The sequence below is a fragment of the Marmota monax genome, unplaced genomic scaffold (assembly GCF_021218885.2).
Source record: "Marmota monax isolate L192 unplaced genomic scaffold, Marmota_monax_Labrador192_F-V1.1 WCK01_AAM20220418_F8-fsc00040, whole genome shotgun sequence".
NCBI classification, from domain to species: Eukaryota; Metazoa; Chordata; class Mammalia; order Rodentia; family Sciuridae; genus Marmota; species Marmota monax.
In genome coordinates, this window is record NW_026692782.1 from 12,468,219 (window position 1) to 12,485,958 (window position 17,740).

The 17,740-nt window shown below is 51.4% G+C and overlaps 1 protein-coding gene across 2 annotated transcripts in view; it reads left to right on the forward strand.

The window, feature by feature from the left end:
- Nucleotides 1-17,186, forward strand: part of Slc25a37 (solute carrier family 25 member 37) — a 38,753-nt gene extending 21,567 nt beyond the window's left edge. The window contains exons 2-4 of one of the 2 annotated variants that reach the window (XM_046447758.1): nt 9,058-9,286; nt 11,115-11,171; nt 13,502-17,186. In XM_046447758.1, coding sequence (XP_046303714.1) covers nt 9,058-9,286; nt 11,115-11,171; nt 13,502-14,022 — 807 coding nt within the window. In that variant the 3' untranslated portion in view covers nt 14,023-17,186. Of the gene's footprint in view, nt 1-9,057; nt 9,287-9,325; nt 9,637-11,114; nt 11,172-13,501 lie in introns of those variants that run through there. The other variant, XM_046447759.2, reaches the window with a different exon arrangement.
- The last annotated feature ends 554 nt before the right edge of the window (nt 17,187-17,740 follow it).

Here is a 17,740-nt window from a genome sequence, read left to right on the forward strand (position 1 = left end):
CATAGGAGCAGAGCATATTGGGGACAGAAGGGGAGTTAGAGATCACACGTGATCCCTCAGCATCCATCCCTTTGTAAGAGGTCGGGTAGCCTAATGGTTAGGTGCAAGGCTCTAGAGCCACGTCACCTGGCTTCCAGTCCTGCTTCTCTACTTTGTGCCCTTGGAGCAAGTTGCTTAGCAACTCTGTGCCTCAGTTTTAACGTTTGTAAAATGCTGCTAGTATTACTATTATTATTTTATAAGTGGAGACATTGAGGGCTCAGAAAAGCAAGCAACCTGCCTGAGGGCACATAATCTGTTAGTGCAGCTGCAGGACCTGTGACCCAACCCCCTGTTCTTCTTACCAGAGCCGGGCAGGTAGGTAGGAGTGAACCTGCAGCTCAGGTTTTCCTCCAGCCCAGTGCCCACTCTCCCTTTGGTGAGGTCACCAATTTCACCCATGAAATCCCAGCCCTTTTACTTGGAATCCTGGGAATTTACCCCACCTGTAGGGCAGAGATCATTTAACCCTTTGGGGCAGGCCATAAACAGGATGTTCTGAGAGTATCCTGGGTGTGCGGGCCTGGGCCAGGTATGGGCTCTGTCATCCTCTCGGCTTCTGCTGTAGATTCTCTAGAGAGGGGGAGGAGCCAGTCTGGCTCCTGGGCCAGGAATGTAGGAATGGCATCCTCCCAGCCACAGGCGAGGCTGCTGAGCTGTTGCCCTCTGTACAGAGCGAGGCCCAAGTGGCCTGTGATGTTACCAGGACCTCGTGAGTGGCTTCAGCTTCCGAGAGAGTGGCCAGCCCGTCCAGTGGCCCCTCTGGCAGGGCCTCTGTTGCCTGGGCCACCCCCTGCCAGGTGTTGGAAGGCCTGTCTTGCTTACTGTCGGCGTCTTGTAGCTCCTGTCCCATCGCTCTCGTGAGCTGTATGTAGCCACGGAAAACACCTGACCGACACTAAATTCCAGACTCCTCAGCAAGGAATTCAGGGCCTCCTGGAGTCTGGCCCCAACCTGCCCCTCTTCTAGTAGACACGTGGCGACCATCGAATGCCCCGGCAGCCTCCTGAGCCTGGGTGGTGCTGCCTTACCTTGGTGTGACGTTCCCCTGTGCACCACGCCCAGCCACCAGGCCCTGTTGCCGAGAATCATCCAGTGTCCACACACCCCACAGCCAGAATTGTTCTCTTCCCCTCCAGGCCATGTTTGCCTCCCCCCCCCCGCCCCAAAGTAAAATAGTCCAAAGAATCAAAGAGAACAGAAGGGACCATAGTGACAACTCTTTGTTTTCTTATAGGTCCACATACTGTCCCTCTTCATAGGGGCAGTTTACATGGCTCTTTTTCTGGCCACCCTCTCTCTTGGGCATGATCTAGGCTCTGAACCCCTACACCATGGCCACCGCTGAGGCCAGTGTCCAGAGGAGGTGGGGTTGGTGCTGTGGGGCTTCCTCCGTGGGAGCCCAAGGAACCTGGCTATCCTCATCATGTGGAATTACCATTTTCCACCAAACACACGATGGGAACTCTTCACTTAGTCCTTTTGCCTCCCCAAACAGCAGTGTCTCTCAAAACCTGCCCCAGCGGGCCCTGGAAGTTGCAGGAATTTTGTCTGGAGAGCATGAGTGACAGGTGCCACTGATCCTTTGTGGTCCCTGCCCCATAAGTCAGAGACAGCAGGTGACCAGGAAGGCCTGGCTGTGAATGGCGAATGTGACCCTTCTGAAGTTGGGACCCCTGAGGGATGTAAGTGAAAGGCAGAAGAGCCCGCAGGAGAACCGTTTCCTCCCACCACCCCCAGCAGCAGGACCCGAGTGCTGAGGGAGGGCCGTGGCTTCTGTGGGTGAGCAGGGACATTGACCCGGCGTGGCCTGAGGGGGCAGCATGTCTTCCTTCCTTCTTGAATCCCTTTCTGGCTCTTTCCAGTGAGCTGGCCTCTATGTTGACACGTGGAGGTCCTCAGTAGCAAATCTCCGGAGCGCGTGGGGGAGCGTCTTCCAGCGCACCTCCCGGCGACAGCACAGTAAGTAGCCGTCCTCCCCCCACCTGCTCTTTGCAGAGCGGGGACTAATTTGGGGATAGTATTTTCTCTAGCCACTGTCCACATTTTAAAAGGCCCAATTTTCCTTTTGGCTTTGTGTGTGTGTATGTGTGTGTGTGTGTCTATCTGTCTGTCTTTTGGAAGATTTCTTTTTAAAGGCATGATTTGGAATTTTGACCTTCTGACTAAACTCAGATGTGCCTGAGCCTGCTGGGGTGTCGCGGTTCCCCTCAGGGTCCTTTGCGTAGCCTCTCTCTTGGTGAGCAGCATGTGGAAGGCTGCCGGATGGTGCCCGGTGCTTCACTGTGGTGAGCTTCTACACAGCATTTCAAAGGACCAGGGCGTGACCGTTGAGAGCCCTATTACGAGCCTCTCTCCTGCCCAGAGCGTAACCAGGGAGTGGGTTCTGAGTCAGGGCGCGGGTAGCTTTGATGGGTGAGTGCCAGGGGCTCACTGTGTTCAGTGTTCCTTGATGTGGCTTGGGCTTCTGCATTTGCAGTGTGGGCCTCTCAAGGATTCTAGAAGGTGGGACAGGGCTGTCCACACCCTGGGTGAAGGTTGCTGCAGAAGGGAATCTCTCCACTGCGCACTGTGCCAGAGGTCTCTCTTCCCGCTGGCCTGCGCTGTGATCTGCAGCATGGTGTTTCAGGGGAGGCCTGGCTCCTTGGCTGGTCATCTCCTTGGTGGGCTCCCAAGTGCAGTGGAACACAGCGCTGTGGCTGGGCTGAGGGGGCAGGTGGGAGAGCTGGCTGGGCTCGGGGCGTGGCTGGGGCTTGGGCCCACGGTCAGGCGCTTTCCCAGGCTTGGATTTCATAAGCGTCAGTGCTGCTCGGGATCAGGCAGGATAGGATGCAAGACCTTGGAGGCAGAGGCTACCACTGTTTGGCAGTTCTCTGGTGCTTCCTGGGTGCCTAAGCCTTGCTTCCTGTCTTTGGGAGGAGGCCAGGAGCAGAGATGGCTTGGCCTGACTCCTCGCGGGAGCTGTGCGTGCTCATCGCTGGGTGCTTCTTCTTGACACCATGACCCGGGAGCCCGTGCGTCCCCTCTTTGCCCTGCACCCCAGAGTACCTGGCTCCACATGAGCGGATTCTACATTATCTTCCCTGATCCTAAAAGTGCATGTGCTTTGAACACGGAGGTGTTTTATTCATGAGAAATTGAGAAGGAAGGGTTGGGAGTCACCAGCTGCTCCCTAGCAGGCAGAGAGTCAGTGGCCCGGTGATGGGTACTGTGGGGCCTGGCCTGGGCCAGGTCCTTGGCAGGATCTTTAGGGACAGCTAACGACACCCTGCTGGACTCAGCTTGCCCAGGCCTGGACCCCAGGTTCCCCATCCATGGGACCCTGACAAGTGGCTTTCCTTCTTGCCGTCCCAGTTTCCCATCTGAAGAGACAGAGACTGGGCTGCATGCCGTCCCTCTTCAGGGACCTCATACCTCCCGTTATATGATCCTTGATCTCACTTGGGACAGAAATGCATTTTCCACTCTCCTCCCTCCTCCCTCTTCTCCTCAGCGAGAGCAGGCCGAGGAGGTGGCCTTTCCTGTCTGTCATCTTGGGGAGAATCTGAGTAGAGGCCGACCCATCGGTCCCTTGCTGGCAGTGCCCAGAGCCGGGGCAATGCAGGCGTGGAGTTGGGTTTGTACCTAGGTCCTCCTGTAGAGTCATGGTTCTGGGGCTGCTGAGAACTTCCACGGGTCACATAGCGAGTGGCAGAGCCAAGCCAGAGACCAGGTCCCCCGATTTATGGGCCAGCACATTCTTCTCCTTTCCGCCCCTGAGAGTGGGCTGCAGTAGTGCAGGTGGTGTGTGGAGAAGGGGGACAGTGCCCAGGCAGAGACGAGGGGACCTCCTTTGCCTGGGCCCAGCTCCTAGGCTTCAGCCTGCTCCCTGGCACTGCCGGAGTCAGCTGGGCACCTGCTTGGTCGCTGCACTTCCTGCCTCAGGGTTCTGCTCGCCCCTTGGCTCCAGCTGCACTTTCACAAGTGTGTTCAGCAGAGTGTGACTGATGGGCAAATGAAGAAAGGCCTGCCGGGCCAGCAGGCTCGCGTTTAGGAAGGGCTTTGTTCAACCCAGTTAAACAGGTTTCTTTCTTGAAGGACTCCACCGGCCTTCAGCACGATAATCGCACTGCGAATTTCCAAGCAGCGCGGATCTCTGCAGATGGAAAGAGCTGGAACCGGGGAGGAGAGCCCTGCTGCGAGGCTGGGACAGCCCAGATGGGAAAAGTGGTTGGTGGGAGTCTGTCTCTGGGGGTGCGTGCTGTTTCCTCTCTCTGCATTAATTTCCATTTTCCTCCTCTTTATCCTCACTCCTTTTTTTTTTTGTGTTTTAAAAAACGGAAGTGAAATAACAAAATTTGTTGTCTTAGCCCTTTTTTAAATATTTCTCTTTCGTTGTAGTTGAATACAGTACCTTTATTTTATATATTTATTTTTATGTGGTGCTGAGGATCGAACCCAATGCCTAGGCGATGGCTAGGCGATGGCTGTACCGTTGAGCCCCAAACCCAGCCCTGTCTCAGCCTTTTTTGAGCATACAGTTCAGGGGCATTGGCTACACTTAGGTTGTTACTTAGCTCTTGCCACCATTCAGCCAAAGACCTCTTTATCTTGCAGAACCCAAACCCTGCACCCATTAAACACGAACCTTCCCATACCTCCACCCCAGCCTCCAACAGCCCGTTCTGCTCTGTCTCTGAATCTGACTTCTGCTATGTCCCCTCAGTGGACTCGGGAAGCACTGGTCTTTTCATGACTGGTTTATTTCACTCAGCACAATGTCAGGTTCACACATGTTACGGCATATGTCAGAATTTCCTTCCTTTTTAAGGCTGAGTAATATTCCTCAGTATGGATAGACCACCCTCCACCCCTCGTGGACATTTGGGTTTCTTCTGCTCCCTCCCTCGCTTTTTCTCCTCTGGTCCACAAGTCCAGATTGACTGTCGTACCTCCAGTGGGCTGCTGTGCCTCACTTCCCACGTGCTTGCCTTTGCTCTTTTCTGCTGCTGGTGCGCCTTGCTCCGCCCTCTGCTCTTTTCTATGCTCCTTTTTGGCCCCCGGGTGGGCCGTTCTCCCCCCTCTTATCACCCACTTGTGTTGTTTTTCCCACCGTCCATCCTTCCCTCTGTCCTGCTGCCGACCTGGGCGGGTGCTCGGTGCAGGCAGGTGGAGACTCAAAGGTGCTCAAGAGGAAGGAGGCTCTTTGCAAAGCTGTGGCCGCGGGCGCCCTGCTCACGGCCGACTTGCCTCTGTCCCAGGCAAGTGTCATTAAATATCAGTGCCCCTGAGCACCCTGAGGACGGGGAAATCCCGAGTGCAGAGACGCCCAGGCCTTTCCTTTTTGGTTTGAGGTTGGTGCGATTGGGTTCAGTGCATTTGTGTAACTTAAAAAGAGGGTCTGGAGGTGCTAAATCAGTCTCAAATTTCCTTGTGAGTCTCGGTGTAATGCCAGGTTTGTGAAGGAGACCTTCCTGGCCATGTCACATCTGTAGAGGAGGGATGGCACTTGTCACCTGTCAGCCTGGACTCATGTTTCCTAGTGCTCTAGGGATTAAGACAGATGGGGACAGCCACACCCCAGGACTGTGAGTGCTCTACCTCAGGTCGGCTCCACACTGCCTCTGGCCCCGCCCACCTCTGTGCCCACTACCAGCCCTCCGAGACCTGTCCTTGTAAATTCCGAGTGAAGCCAGGGCCTTCCTACCTGAAAAGAGGCACTGCAGCAGCCCTTCCCCAAGGCATGGGACCTCTGCCCTGGACTGGGCCTGGCAGAGACACTGCTTGTCCACAGTCCCAGGATAGTCCCCAGGGACGGGCTGCTGCCTCTGCTCTGCTTGAGTCGGCAGGTCATGCCCTGGCTTGAGAAATGCAGTGAGATCTTTCCTTTACAGCGATAAGGAAAGATCTAGATGAACAGTGACCAGCAAGCGAGCGCAGACTGTGAAATGTGGTTCCTACTGGGGGAGATAGGCTGAGGCACGGTGCCCTCCACCCCGGGTGGTCGGTGCCTTCGTTCTTCAGCAAACATTTGTTGGGGCCCCAGGATTAGTCCATCTTAGCAGGCACTGGGGATCTGTGAATGAGACAGACACTCGTACCCTGGAAGACCATATACCAGACCATGTTAGATTCTGTGAGGCCCCTCTGTGAGTCCTTTATTACTAACAAGGATGGAAATAGCCACGTGTCTTATTTAATGCTCTCCATTGGTCATCCCATCAGTGAAGAGACCCAGGCCAAGAGAGATCAGCCCACACGTCCAGGGTCACACCAGGAGCCACCGGCTCTGAATTCACCCTGGCTCTCTGATGCCAGAGCCCAGGCTCTTGACCCCACACTGGCCGGTTAGGCTCTTGCTTGCTATCAGGGATGGTCGTAAGACAAAGCCCAGTGAATGCAAGGCCTTATTTGCCTGAAACCTTGAGCAATTTCAAGCATCCTTTAGAAATCAGTGCTAGAGCGCCGGCTCTCCCAGGGACAGACACCCCCACTTCCCCCCGAGAGCACTCTGCATTCCCTCCCCTTCAGGGGTCGCCGGCAGCCCACCCAGCACTGAGCCCAGGTGTCTGACTGAGGCCTAGCAGCTTCTGGGCTGGCGCACTCCGTTGCCTCTCTTTCTCTTGATCTCCTTTGCTCATTCTGTATCCTCTTGAAGAAACATAAAGGTTTAGGGATGCTGACACGCTCACTCCCGGAGGCCCCCCCAGGACCCTGATCCCCTTGGGCAGTGATTTCTCTGTTCTTGTCTGTCTCTGTTTTCACTGTGGGTCAGTCTAGGCCTGAGGCATCTCTGTGTCTTCGGTGTCACCCGCTATAGGTGTGGCTCAGAGCAGGGCTCAGGACTATGTTGAATGAATGAATGGGGGGAAGGGGGAGTCAGGTGGGTTGTGGGGTTAGGCCAGGACTCGATTAAACCCCTGGGATAAGAGAAGCCAGGTCCCGTGAGTTCCTGAAACTTAAAGCCTCCCTCCTTCAGGGCTGGGCTGGGGAGGTCTACCCCTACTTGGGTCTTCCACTTGCCATAGGTGGCCAAGTACTGAGCTTCTAATAAGGCTGGACCCAACTTAAAGAACAGATTTATAAGCAGAGACAATCTTCCTTTTTTTTTTTACGCATTAAGAAATGCCCTTTTTTTGAGGAAGTGGTGATGGTAGCCAGGTGTTGGTGATCGTTGCTTATGTTATTATTTTTATGTCCTCTCTTGGCAAAACAACAAGTTGGCAAGAACATGCCCGTTTTCTTTGTGCTTTTAATAGCTGGCAAAACCTGAAATCTGGAAATGACCACAAAGGTAGATCACTCGTGTTCACATTGTTTCTCCAGCCCTGGGTGTCGGGGGTCTCTGTCTTTGGGACCTGCAGGGAGCCCTGCTGTTGGGGGTCCAGAGTTCTTTGCCCTGTGTTTAATCAGAGAAGCCCTTTTTCCTTTTTATATATTAGGTGTTCTGTACGGATCTGTGTGGAGATTAAAGGATTCCCCTACCAAAACTTGGAGCGCCCCGCCTCTAGGCTGGAGGATGAGGGGGGGGTGGGGAGGGAAAGAGGAAAGGAGAGAAGAATCCCACTGTGTGGCAGAGTGCAGCCTACTTGGGTCTTCCACTTGGCAAGTACCTCTTACCTCTGTGCTAGTCGGGGCTCTCTAGACAAGCAGAGACAATAGGGGGTGTGTGTGTGTGTGCGTCCCCAGTTTATTTTGAGGAATTGGCTCACACCACTGTGTGAGCTGGCAAGTCCAAAATCTTGAGGGCGGGCAGCAGACTCCTAGGGAAGAGCTAATGCTGCAGTCCATGTCCAAAGATAGTCCAGAAGCAGAATTTCTTCCTTCTTGAGGGCCTCTAACTGATTAGATCAGGCCCACCCACAAGAGCTCAGTAATTTATAAAAATGGAGGCATCCAGTAGAGAAAATGCCTCAAAAGCAGCCCTTAATTAAACCAAGTCATTGCTTAAATGTGAATCTTATCTAAAACTACCTTCACAGAATCATCTAGACTGATGTTTGACCTGGGTACCCTGGGCTAGCCAGGTTGAAACAGGAAGTTGATCTTCCTACCTGCTCGGGTGCGTTTGACGCCTGAGCAGCAGTCAGTAAAACCAAAGCCAGGTCTTGGCCTCCAACAGGCAAGACTGTGCGCAGGGGTACATTAAGAGCAAGACCTTTTATATTTAGGTGTTACCTTGTAAAAATGAAAGGATGTGAAGTGTTTAGCGGAGATGAGGTAGGTGAGACCCAGGGGGTTCTGGGAGATTTCCAGGCAGGGCCTGATGCGAAGTTTTCAGGACATCTCAGAGATGTGAGAGTGCAGAAGACGACAAAGCCAGAGTGGGAGCCCAGGATGGGAGCCCACAGCCCGCCGCTCTCCATGCCAGCCGCGCCGCGGAGGTCCTCGGCAAAAACTGTCAAAACCTCGTCTGTGTGGAGTGTACCGACTTATTGTCACTCTTCCCTAGGGTCCAATACAGCATAGCCTTGTCCATGGCCTTTGTAGTGTGTTAGGTGATCTAGAGATGATTTTTACAGAAGGATGTACCTACATTATACACAAATGCTACACCTTTTACAGAAGGGACTGGAACATTCTCAGATTTGGGGTATCCCAGGGTCCTGGAACCAGTCCCCACAAATATGGGGGCCAGCTGAACTTCTGTTTATCTGGGACTCCGATTTTATGAAGGTCTTCACACGCATTATTTCACTGCCACATGCCACAAAGGAGTTTTTCATGGACTGTCGGAGGTCCAGAGAGGCAAAGGGACTTGTCAGCAGTCCTGCAGCCGGCCAGTGGCGGGCTTGGTAGGCTCTCCCTCCCCCACATCCCGTGCCCTTCCCTTGTCCTTTGCCCCCATGACTGGGCACCATGAAGGCTGTGGCTGTGCGGCAGGGAGAGGCGCGGGGGGCACTTTAGGAGGGAGAGAGTAAAGGCATCTCCTACCAGGAGCCCAGTGATGCCGTTTTCTCCCGCGGCTTTGGGTCCCCGGGTCCTCTTCTCTCAGCCTCCTTATTAACGTGCGCGTTTTTGTTTTCTTGTCCTCCACAGACCCGAATGCAGAGTTTGTATCCAGATCCCAAAGCCCAGTACACAAGTATTTACGGAGCCCTCAAGAAAATCATGCAGACGGAAGGCTTTTGGAGGCCCCTGCGGGGCCTCAATGTGATGATGACGGGCGCAGGGCCGGCCCACGCCATGTATTTTGCCTGCTATGAGAACATGAAAAGGACTTTAAATGATGTTTTCAACCACCAAGGAAACAGCCACCTAGCCAATGGTATTTTGAAAGCATTTGTGTGGAGTTAGCTCTCTACTGAACATGCTCCCCGGGGCCTTCCTCCGGGCCTTCCTCCCGGGACCCAGCAGCCTTCGTCTCCAGCGGCTGGTGCAGCACAGGACTCTAGGGAGCCTGTTGTTGTGGGCTCTTTTTGGTTTTTGGCTTTTTTTTTTTTTTTTTCCAAAACCAATTAATGATCAGACCTAGGAAAAAAAAAAACCCGAATAGAAACAAAACCTTTGAATGCTGGATTCAAAAAAACAAATGTTATGTGGACAGCTCCTTTGAGACTGTTTAAAAACTGGTACTGCAGGTCTCCACAGCGCCAAGATCTAACTAAGCTTTAAAAGGTCAAGAAGTTTTATGGCTGACAAAGGACTTGTGCCCCTGCGGAGGGCCTTTCCCACTCTGAGCTTCGGGAGACTTGGGGACTTCTGCCCCCACCCTTCCGTGTGTCCGAGTTGCATCTCTGCGAGCGAGATGGTTTTGCGTGGTTGATCCCAGGGAGACAGGCGGGGTGGGGTGACATGGTGGTGGGCAGCTCTTATGCAGGGCACGCGGTACTGTGCCGCTCGACAGGCTCCTGCTCCTGTCGCGTGGTGTCACCTTCCATTGTTTTTTTGCTTGGGTGTAGAAGGGGCACCGTGAATATCAATTTAAAGTGTGCTTGTTTTGACAGTTCATTTTTCAGCAGTAGAGAGTGAGACAGGGCCAGTAATAATGTGGTTTTTTTTCCCTCCTTCTTTTTGTTCTTAGAGACCCAAAATGCATTCCTCCCATCAGCAAGCCTTGGAAATAAGGGCACTGGTTGATTTGCAATCATTTCTTTGGCTTGTAAATGACTGACCCTCCATTGCATTTGTTGAGAAGGTCACTAAGAGCCACGCCCTGGTTCTCCCCTGAGCCTAGGAAGCTGGGCCCTCCTTTGACCCTAGGTGCCTTATGGAATGGTTTAGCTCCTTGAGGGAGGTTTGGTAAGACCCATGTCTGCCCTGCGCTGTCCCCAAAGCATCATGGTTTACGCTGTGGTGGCATTTTGGCTTTTCTGGGGGATAATTAGAAGTGTGTACGCAGGGGAAGGGGCTTGTTATGTGCATTTCTAAGGAGGGAGCCTGCTGTCCGTCCCTCAGCCCCCCAGCTTCCAGGGGTAATTTTAATTACTGGGCAGTGGCCCTGCAGAGGGAAGAAATGCAAAGCCAAAAGCAAAATTGCAGGCATGAGTCTAGACTTTTGAAATTACTGGTTCTTGAAGCCTGACCAGAGGAGACCCTCAGGTAGGGTTGGTCATTCAGGAGACCCTGGAACTCTGTTAAATGCCAGTCTTCTAACTTCTTCTCTTACTCATTTGCCTAAAAATACCTGGGCATCACTAAAAAATTTTCCTAAGTGATTTCTCTTCTGCTGTCTTCCCCCCGTCAACCATAGACATATTATCCCCTTTGATGAGCTTAGCTTGAGGGTACAGTCAGCCAGAATGCAGACGGAGGCGAGGGACAAGAGAAACTGAAAATCAGACAATGGAGAAAACTATGAGGTGTGGCTTCTGAACACCAACAACGTGAGCAGGTCTAGCCTTTTCCCAGGGTTGAGGACAAGAAAAGGAATGAGGTTTCTGCAAGGGGGAACCTCTGCCTGTGTCACCCTTCCCCATTGTACTCAGCATTTCCAAGTAATTGGAAATCGCCAGTTACCTTGGTATTGGCTCAGGGTGTGAAGCCTCGGTGCTCACTGAGTGGAGTCAGCAGATTTTGCTCCTTTGACTTAGGTTCCAGGGACTTCCTCGGAACACTTGGTGCCAGAGTGTAATTTTCTGGAGTTTGTTTTGCAGGGATAGCTGGGAGTATGGCCACCCTGCTCCACGATGCGGTAATGAATCCGGCAGAAGGTAATGTTCCATGGTTCCACAGAGGGACAGTAGGGGATGTACAGAGGGCAGGAGAACAGGTGGGTGGGAACGGGGGTGTAGAGAGTGCACATCAGACTTCAAGAAGGAGCAGGAGTGTTGGAGCTCTGTGGTCTTCCTGTTGTGGAAATACTGGAGGTGTGGTCCCCAGACCCGCAGCCACCCGGGAGGTATTAGAAATGATGATTCTCAGGACCTACCTCAGGCCCACTGAAGCCAGCCCCTTGGAAGGGACTGAGCGTCTATCGGAATAAGTGCCCCAGGGACTCCACACATGCACGTGTGGCTACCGGTGTGTGCAAAGGTGCATGCTCACACCCACCTGGCTCCTGTTAACCTAGACAAATTTTAGGGGGGTATCTATTAGGCCTTTTGTCCAATTTGCTTTTTGAAGAATTTGAATTGATGATGGAGGATTTCAGGCATGGGTGACTGAAGAGGGAATGGTATTATGAATCCCTGTGTATCCGTTGCTTCTGCTTCAAAAATTAGCAGTCAGCCATTTTGTTTGGGCTCTATTTTTTTCATTTGGGTTTTGGAGTATTCTAAAGTAAACAGCCATACAGACATGAGTTCTGTTAGCTCTTTATATATCCCTATGTCCTCGGCCAACTGCAGTCAGAATAGTGAGGAAGTTTGGGGCCTGATACTGGCTGTGTCTTCAGCTGGGTCATTCCCTACTTGGTGGTGGCCTCAGGTGACATACGGATCTCCCCCCATACTGCACACCTGAGAATGATCCCTTGCCAGAAGGGAGAATTGAGAGAGAAGTTTAGCAATTTGAGTCTTAGGTGATGAGTTTGTTTTTTGTCTTTGAAGGAATCTCTCATTTCCTCTCAGCTGCTTCTCATGTCTTAGCAGACAGGGGCTTGTTCCTACCCTAGGGCTAGGCTGGGTCACAGTGGGAGGTGGGGCAGGAGTCTTTCAACCCTGCTGAGGGCAACAGGTGTGGGAGTAATGATGCAGGCTCCTTTTATGCTGGTTCCCTCCTGGGTGAGCAAGCGGGAGGCATGCTGAGTGACAGGCACTGGTCTCACGTGTATTTGGAAAGCAGAGAGCTCCAAAGGTGGCCTGTGTCCAGTTTATCTCTCACACACTTTCTCCAGAGGTGGAATATCCTTAAGTCCATTTACCTGTCCTTATGGCTTATCCTGTAATTTGTTCAAGGCACATCCTCTGAGGTCAAGAAAGAGGTCTTCTTGGGCAGGCAGGAAGTAGTTTAGAGGCAACTCCAAATCTTCAAATAGATAAATACTACTACAGTCACTCCTTAGTGTTCACAGATGCTGAAGTCCTTTATATAAAATGGTGGAGTATTCGCGAGTGTCCTCCCACATTTAAAATCATCTCTAGAATCACTTATAAGACTTAATTCAATGTAGAGGCTATGTCAATAGTTGTAGTACTGTATGGTTTAGGGAATAATGACAGGAAAACAGTTGGTACGTGTTCAGTACAGTTTTTTTCCTTGAATGTTTTGGTACACAGTTGGTTGAGTCTGCAGATGTTAATCTAGGTAGTGTGGAGGGCCAACTGTATGTCTTATCCTTCCTTTTAAAAAAATTTTGAGACGATTCATGAAGGAACCTGGCCAATAACCAGTCAGCCTGTGTTAACTAAGGGAGGATTTATCCTTTCTAAAGGAGAAAAAAGTGAGGCTCAACTCTTGCCCTTCCCCTTGTCATTACTGTTGATTTAGGGTCTTTATTTCTTTTAAAGTGAAGCGAGTCATATGTGTTCATTTGGCAGTGGGAGGACATTGTTAAAACTCTGAAGTCCTGGGAGCACGGCCTCATTCACTCTTGGCCTGTGACCCAACTGATTACTTTTGTATTAATAAAGCCAGGGTCTGTCCTGGAGATTGTCACTGAACTTGGGCAGATGTAATTCCGTGTTGTCCCAAGTGCACCATGACATAGAAGCTAAAATGACCATTGGAGTGAGCTCGGGGAAGGCTTTAGATCTGTGGTGGGTGCAGGAGGTACTAGAAGCCAGGACCTGGCAGCTCAGCTTGGCTCATCTGGCCTAAAGCAGCTGCCTGGGTTGGGGACCACCTTACTCAAGATTCTGGCAGGAGACACTTAAGGAACTAGTCTTCCTGGCCCTGGGTCCTGGAGATAAAGTGTTACACCAGGATCCACCCTCTAAGGCTTCTCGGGCTGGGCTGTGAGTGCTCGTTCTTCCTTAGAAATAAGTCTAATATGCTTGTTTCTCTTTATTGGCTTGGCTTCCCATTTCACTCCGACGTGGGGTGGGGCCAAACCAACCACCTGTCCACTGCTGCCCGTCTGGCCCGCCCTGCCTCAACACAGTGGTGAAACAGCGCTTGCAGATGTACAACTCACAGCACCAGTCAGCCCTCAGCTGCATCCGGACCGTGTGGAGGACCGAGGGGTTGGGGGCCTTCTACCGAAGTTATACCACGCAGCTGACCATGAACATTCCCTTCCAGTCCATCCACTTTATCACCTACGAGTTCCTGCAGGAGCAGGTCAACCCTCGCCGGGACTACAACCCACAGTCGCACATCATCTCAGGAGGGCTGGCCGGGGCCCTGGCCGCGGCCGCCACAACCCCCCTGGACGTCTGTAAGACCCTCCTCAACACGCAGGAGAACATGGCACTCTCCCTGGCCAATGTCAGCGGCCGGCTGTCGGGCATGGTCAATGCCTTCCGGACGGTGTACCAGCTCAACGGGCTGGCAGGCTACTTCAAAGGCATCCAGGCACGCGTCATCTACCAGATCCCCTCCACTGCCATCTCCTGGTCCGTCTACGAGTTCTTCAAGTACTTCCTCACCAAGCGCCAGCTGGAGACTCGAACTCCATACTAAAGGAACAGGCTGTGGGAAGTGGTTCCAGAATCTTTTTGTTCTCAGAAGGCTTCTCCTGCCTGCCTCAGTCCCCTCGCCCTCACACCCAGGTCCTTTCTTGCAGGGTGCTCCCGGCAGGCCCTTAGAAATAGGGGAGGACCGGACACCCGCTGACCTGATGGCTGTCCATGGGGACATCCTTGGGGACATCCAAGGAGGCAGTGGTTGGGAAGGACTTTTGGAAGGGGAGCGAGAAAAGACTTTCTCCTCCTGCCCCGAAAGGAATGTAGCTTTTCTGCTTCACTGTGACAGTCTCCTCCGTAGATCCTTAGATCACACAGCAGGGAAGAGGAAGCGCAGTGACCAGTCACATTAAAGGAAGAGTTTATGTATATAAAGGTTCCATTACAGTCTAAAATAGGTGGATAATGTTTATCCTTTATTTTTCTACGTAGAAGTTTTTGAATTTGTGTGTGTGCTTGTGCGTGTCCATAAATAGTGTTACAGCTGGGATGATCCTGTTGTTTTTTTTTTTTTAAAAAAAGAGTGCTGAATTCTTCCATCCTGCTCAGTTCAGAGGCACCAAAGTAATAAATGGCTGAGTGCAGCCTGAAACTGTATAGCACCCTCAGATAGAAGTTTCACTTGAATGTAAAATAATAAATATTAAGTTAATATTTTGAATTTCTCTTTTACTGGGGGAAAAAAAAGGTACGTTAAAAAAAAGATCAAAATAATGATGTATATTACTTGCAGTTTTTTTTTTTTTTTAAACCTAATCAATCACCTTCATGTGCCTTTTTCTTTGTTTTTCCTAAAAATTCCAGGACCAAAATCAGGCCCTGGCACGTTTTCTCCCGCTGTGTACAAACACGCACACATATGGGGCAGTGGGCTGCTCACACTGCAGGTTGGTGGCTTCAGTAGCATTAGGTTGACTAGTCTTAAACCTGCTGAGACTGGTCCTCCCTTGTGAGTGGTGTGGCTCTGCCTCCCTGGGTCAGCACTTAGAAGCCCTTGACAAGCCGGCATTTGGCTAGGTTGAGCAGGTCATTGGGACAAATCCTACCTTTATCCCAGACTTATTTCTATGTCAGCCATTTTTCTCAGGCACATCAGGTCACTTGGTCTCAGTGTGTTTTGATCAAGTCTCCTCCTAATCTGTTTTTTAAAAAAAAACAGAGGCAGCATATCTCTGGCCCTTGTCCACCCACCTGCCCTGTTCCAACCATCAATTCCCCTGTCACAGCCTCTCAATGCACAGTGACAAGACCGGCCATCCATAAGGGACCCTACTGCTGAACCCTGACCTGGACCCTCACGCGCAAGCTAAAGGATTTTCCCAGATCCATTCTTCAGCATGGACTGGTTCCTGGCACCTGAGAACACCAGGCCTTGCTACCTTGTTTTCTGAAATGGAGTCAGATTGTTGCTAAGAGAAAATACAAGCCTGTTTCCTCTGGCCACAGCACTCCACATGCTTCCAGACCACTCTCATGGGAAGACTAGACGGCCTCGCGGTTCTCTTTAGCACTCTTCAGCCTGACTACAAGTGAGCAAGAAGCATGTGTGTCTTCATTTTGGAGGACCAGGTCTTCACCTGCTGCTCTGGCAATGGCCAGTGCGGTGCCTCTCGCTGGGGAGGCTCTGCCTGGGCTCCTTTGGAGTGGCGTGACTGTCTGGGAATCAGGTTGCACTTGGAGAAGCGTCACCTTGGGACCGTGCACATAGTGCCTCTGGGTGTAGGTTTTGTCCCAGTAGCTATGAGAAGTTGTATAATACAAGAATTGACTTCCTTTTTCAAATCAAGGAGGAGAGACAGCCACTTTGGTGACCTTCCATGTGTAGCCCATGAGCACGTTGGCTGCTGACCTGCCCCCTCTTTGAGGTGACACCCCTGACCTCCATAGAAACCCCTTGCAGCAGTGTTCTGTGCTCATAGGGCTGCTGCCGGAAATGAGCACATCTGTCCTCTGGGGCTGCCTTGGGTTAGTGTGAAGTAGTGCTCAGTGCTGCAGGTGAAGGAGGAAATCAGATGGTAGATCCTAAAGTAGAATTTAAATCAAATCCTTAACAAATGCTTGCAACCACCCCTTTCATCCACTCAGTACACCACCTTGTTGCAAAGTACTCCCTACTTCCTATAGGATTTTGTTCTCAGTGATACATTGACAACAGAAGCTCTTGACTTCCCAGAGAGCCTCTTTGTTTAGGGGATGTAGGTGGGAGAGGCAGGAATGGGACTTGACTCTCTGTGGGTTGGTGATCCAAGGCTCTTGTCCTGGCCCTGCCCTGACTGTAATGGTGGATGGGGGTTGTCAGAGGTTAGTCTCCTATCCCACCTGCCCCACCAGGTCGTCATGGAGTGAGTAGATGCCTTTTCAAGTCATGAAGCACTAAACAGATAAAAGTGTTTGTTAATTTTGTAGCAATTAATTTTTCCCTCTTACCCTAAGCTTGAAAATTGTTTATTATTTTTGCCCATGCAGACTGTAGCCCATGTGCTGATTGTGATTGACATAGTAAAGTGTGAAATAGGAGAATGCTGCCCCCTCCCAGTGACCACCTTCCTCACGGCATATTCTTGGTCACGAGCATCTTTGGAGTGACGTCGCAGCCTGGCAAAATGTGCAGTACTCATACTTTAACTGTGTGTGTGTGTGTGTGTGTGTGTGTCACGTGCATTAGCTGTTGCTCAGACCCTGATTGGAGGTTCAATCACTTGTACATCAGAGTTTTAGAATAAAACATTTTTTTTTTTCCAAATGGGAGAATCATCCATCCAGGACTTTTTTTTCTTTGGATTGAATCTAGCTATTCTGTTTCTTTGTTTTCTGATGCTTGATGTCTTGGTCTAACCGCCATCCTCCAATGGCCCCTAAAGCTGCATCTCCAACACATTGTTATGCCTTGAGATTTTATTTTTTTATTTAAGGATGGTTGTGTCTATGAAATAGAAATGTACTGCTGCTTCCTACCTGCAAGATGCATGGTGTATGTGTATGTGATAAGAGGGGACAAGGTGTTACTTAAGTGTCTTTGGCAGTCAAGATGGTCTCTGCTTCATAGTTGCCGCCAACTCTTTAAAGAAGTGGAGAAATGTGCACTCATGTATGGGAATGTTGCTGACATGCTGCTACAGTTGTATCACTGGAGCTACAGAAAATAAAGCATTGATCCTGGAAGTGTTGTGGGCTCTGTAGTGGGAATAGCGAGGTGACAGAGGTAGGCGGCCAGGAGAGATGGTGTGGGCAGAGCTTGTGCATGTTCCATCTGACTCACGAAGGACGGGCATCACCAGGTTGGATGGGAACTGCCCTCTTCCCAGATCGGAAGCAGGGCCCCAACTGGCCAGCACCAGGGCACTTGGGGTGTCCCAGCAGGGCAGCAGCTGGGAGCTTCCTGCTCACCTCATTCCCCATCTTGGGAGGGTGGTGGCTTTTCTTGAGGGAGCCTGAGTATGGCAAGATGCCTGTGTTGCCTCATTTCCTCTCTCGCACACCCCTCCGCAAAGATTGTAAGGACCCTCTGTACGGAGTGGTCCCTGAGAATAACCAGAGGCCATGTTCCCCAAAGATTACAGTTTAAGCTGGAAAATATAAACTGGAGGTAGGAGTTGGGGAGCCCCTTGGAGAAAAGTCAACAGTCAAGGTCAGAGACCTCCTGTCAGCACAGCCACTGAAGCCCTTGGTGGAGGTGAGGGGTTGTCTGACGCCTACACGGCTTTTCTTTACAGTCA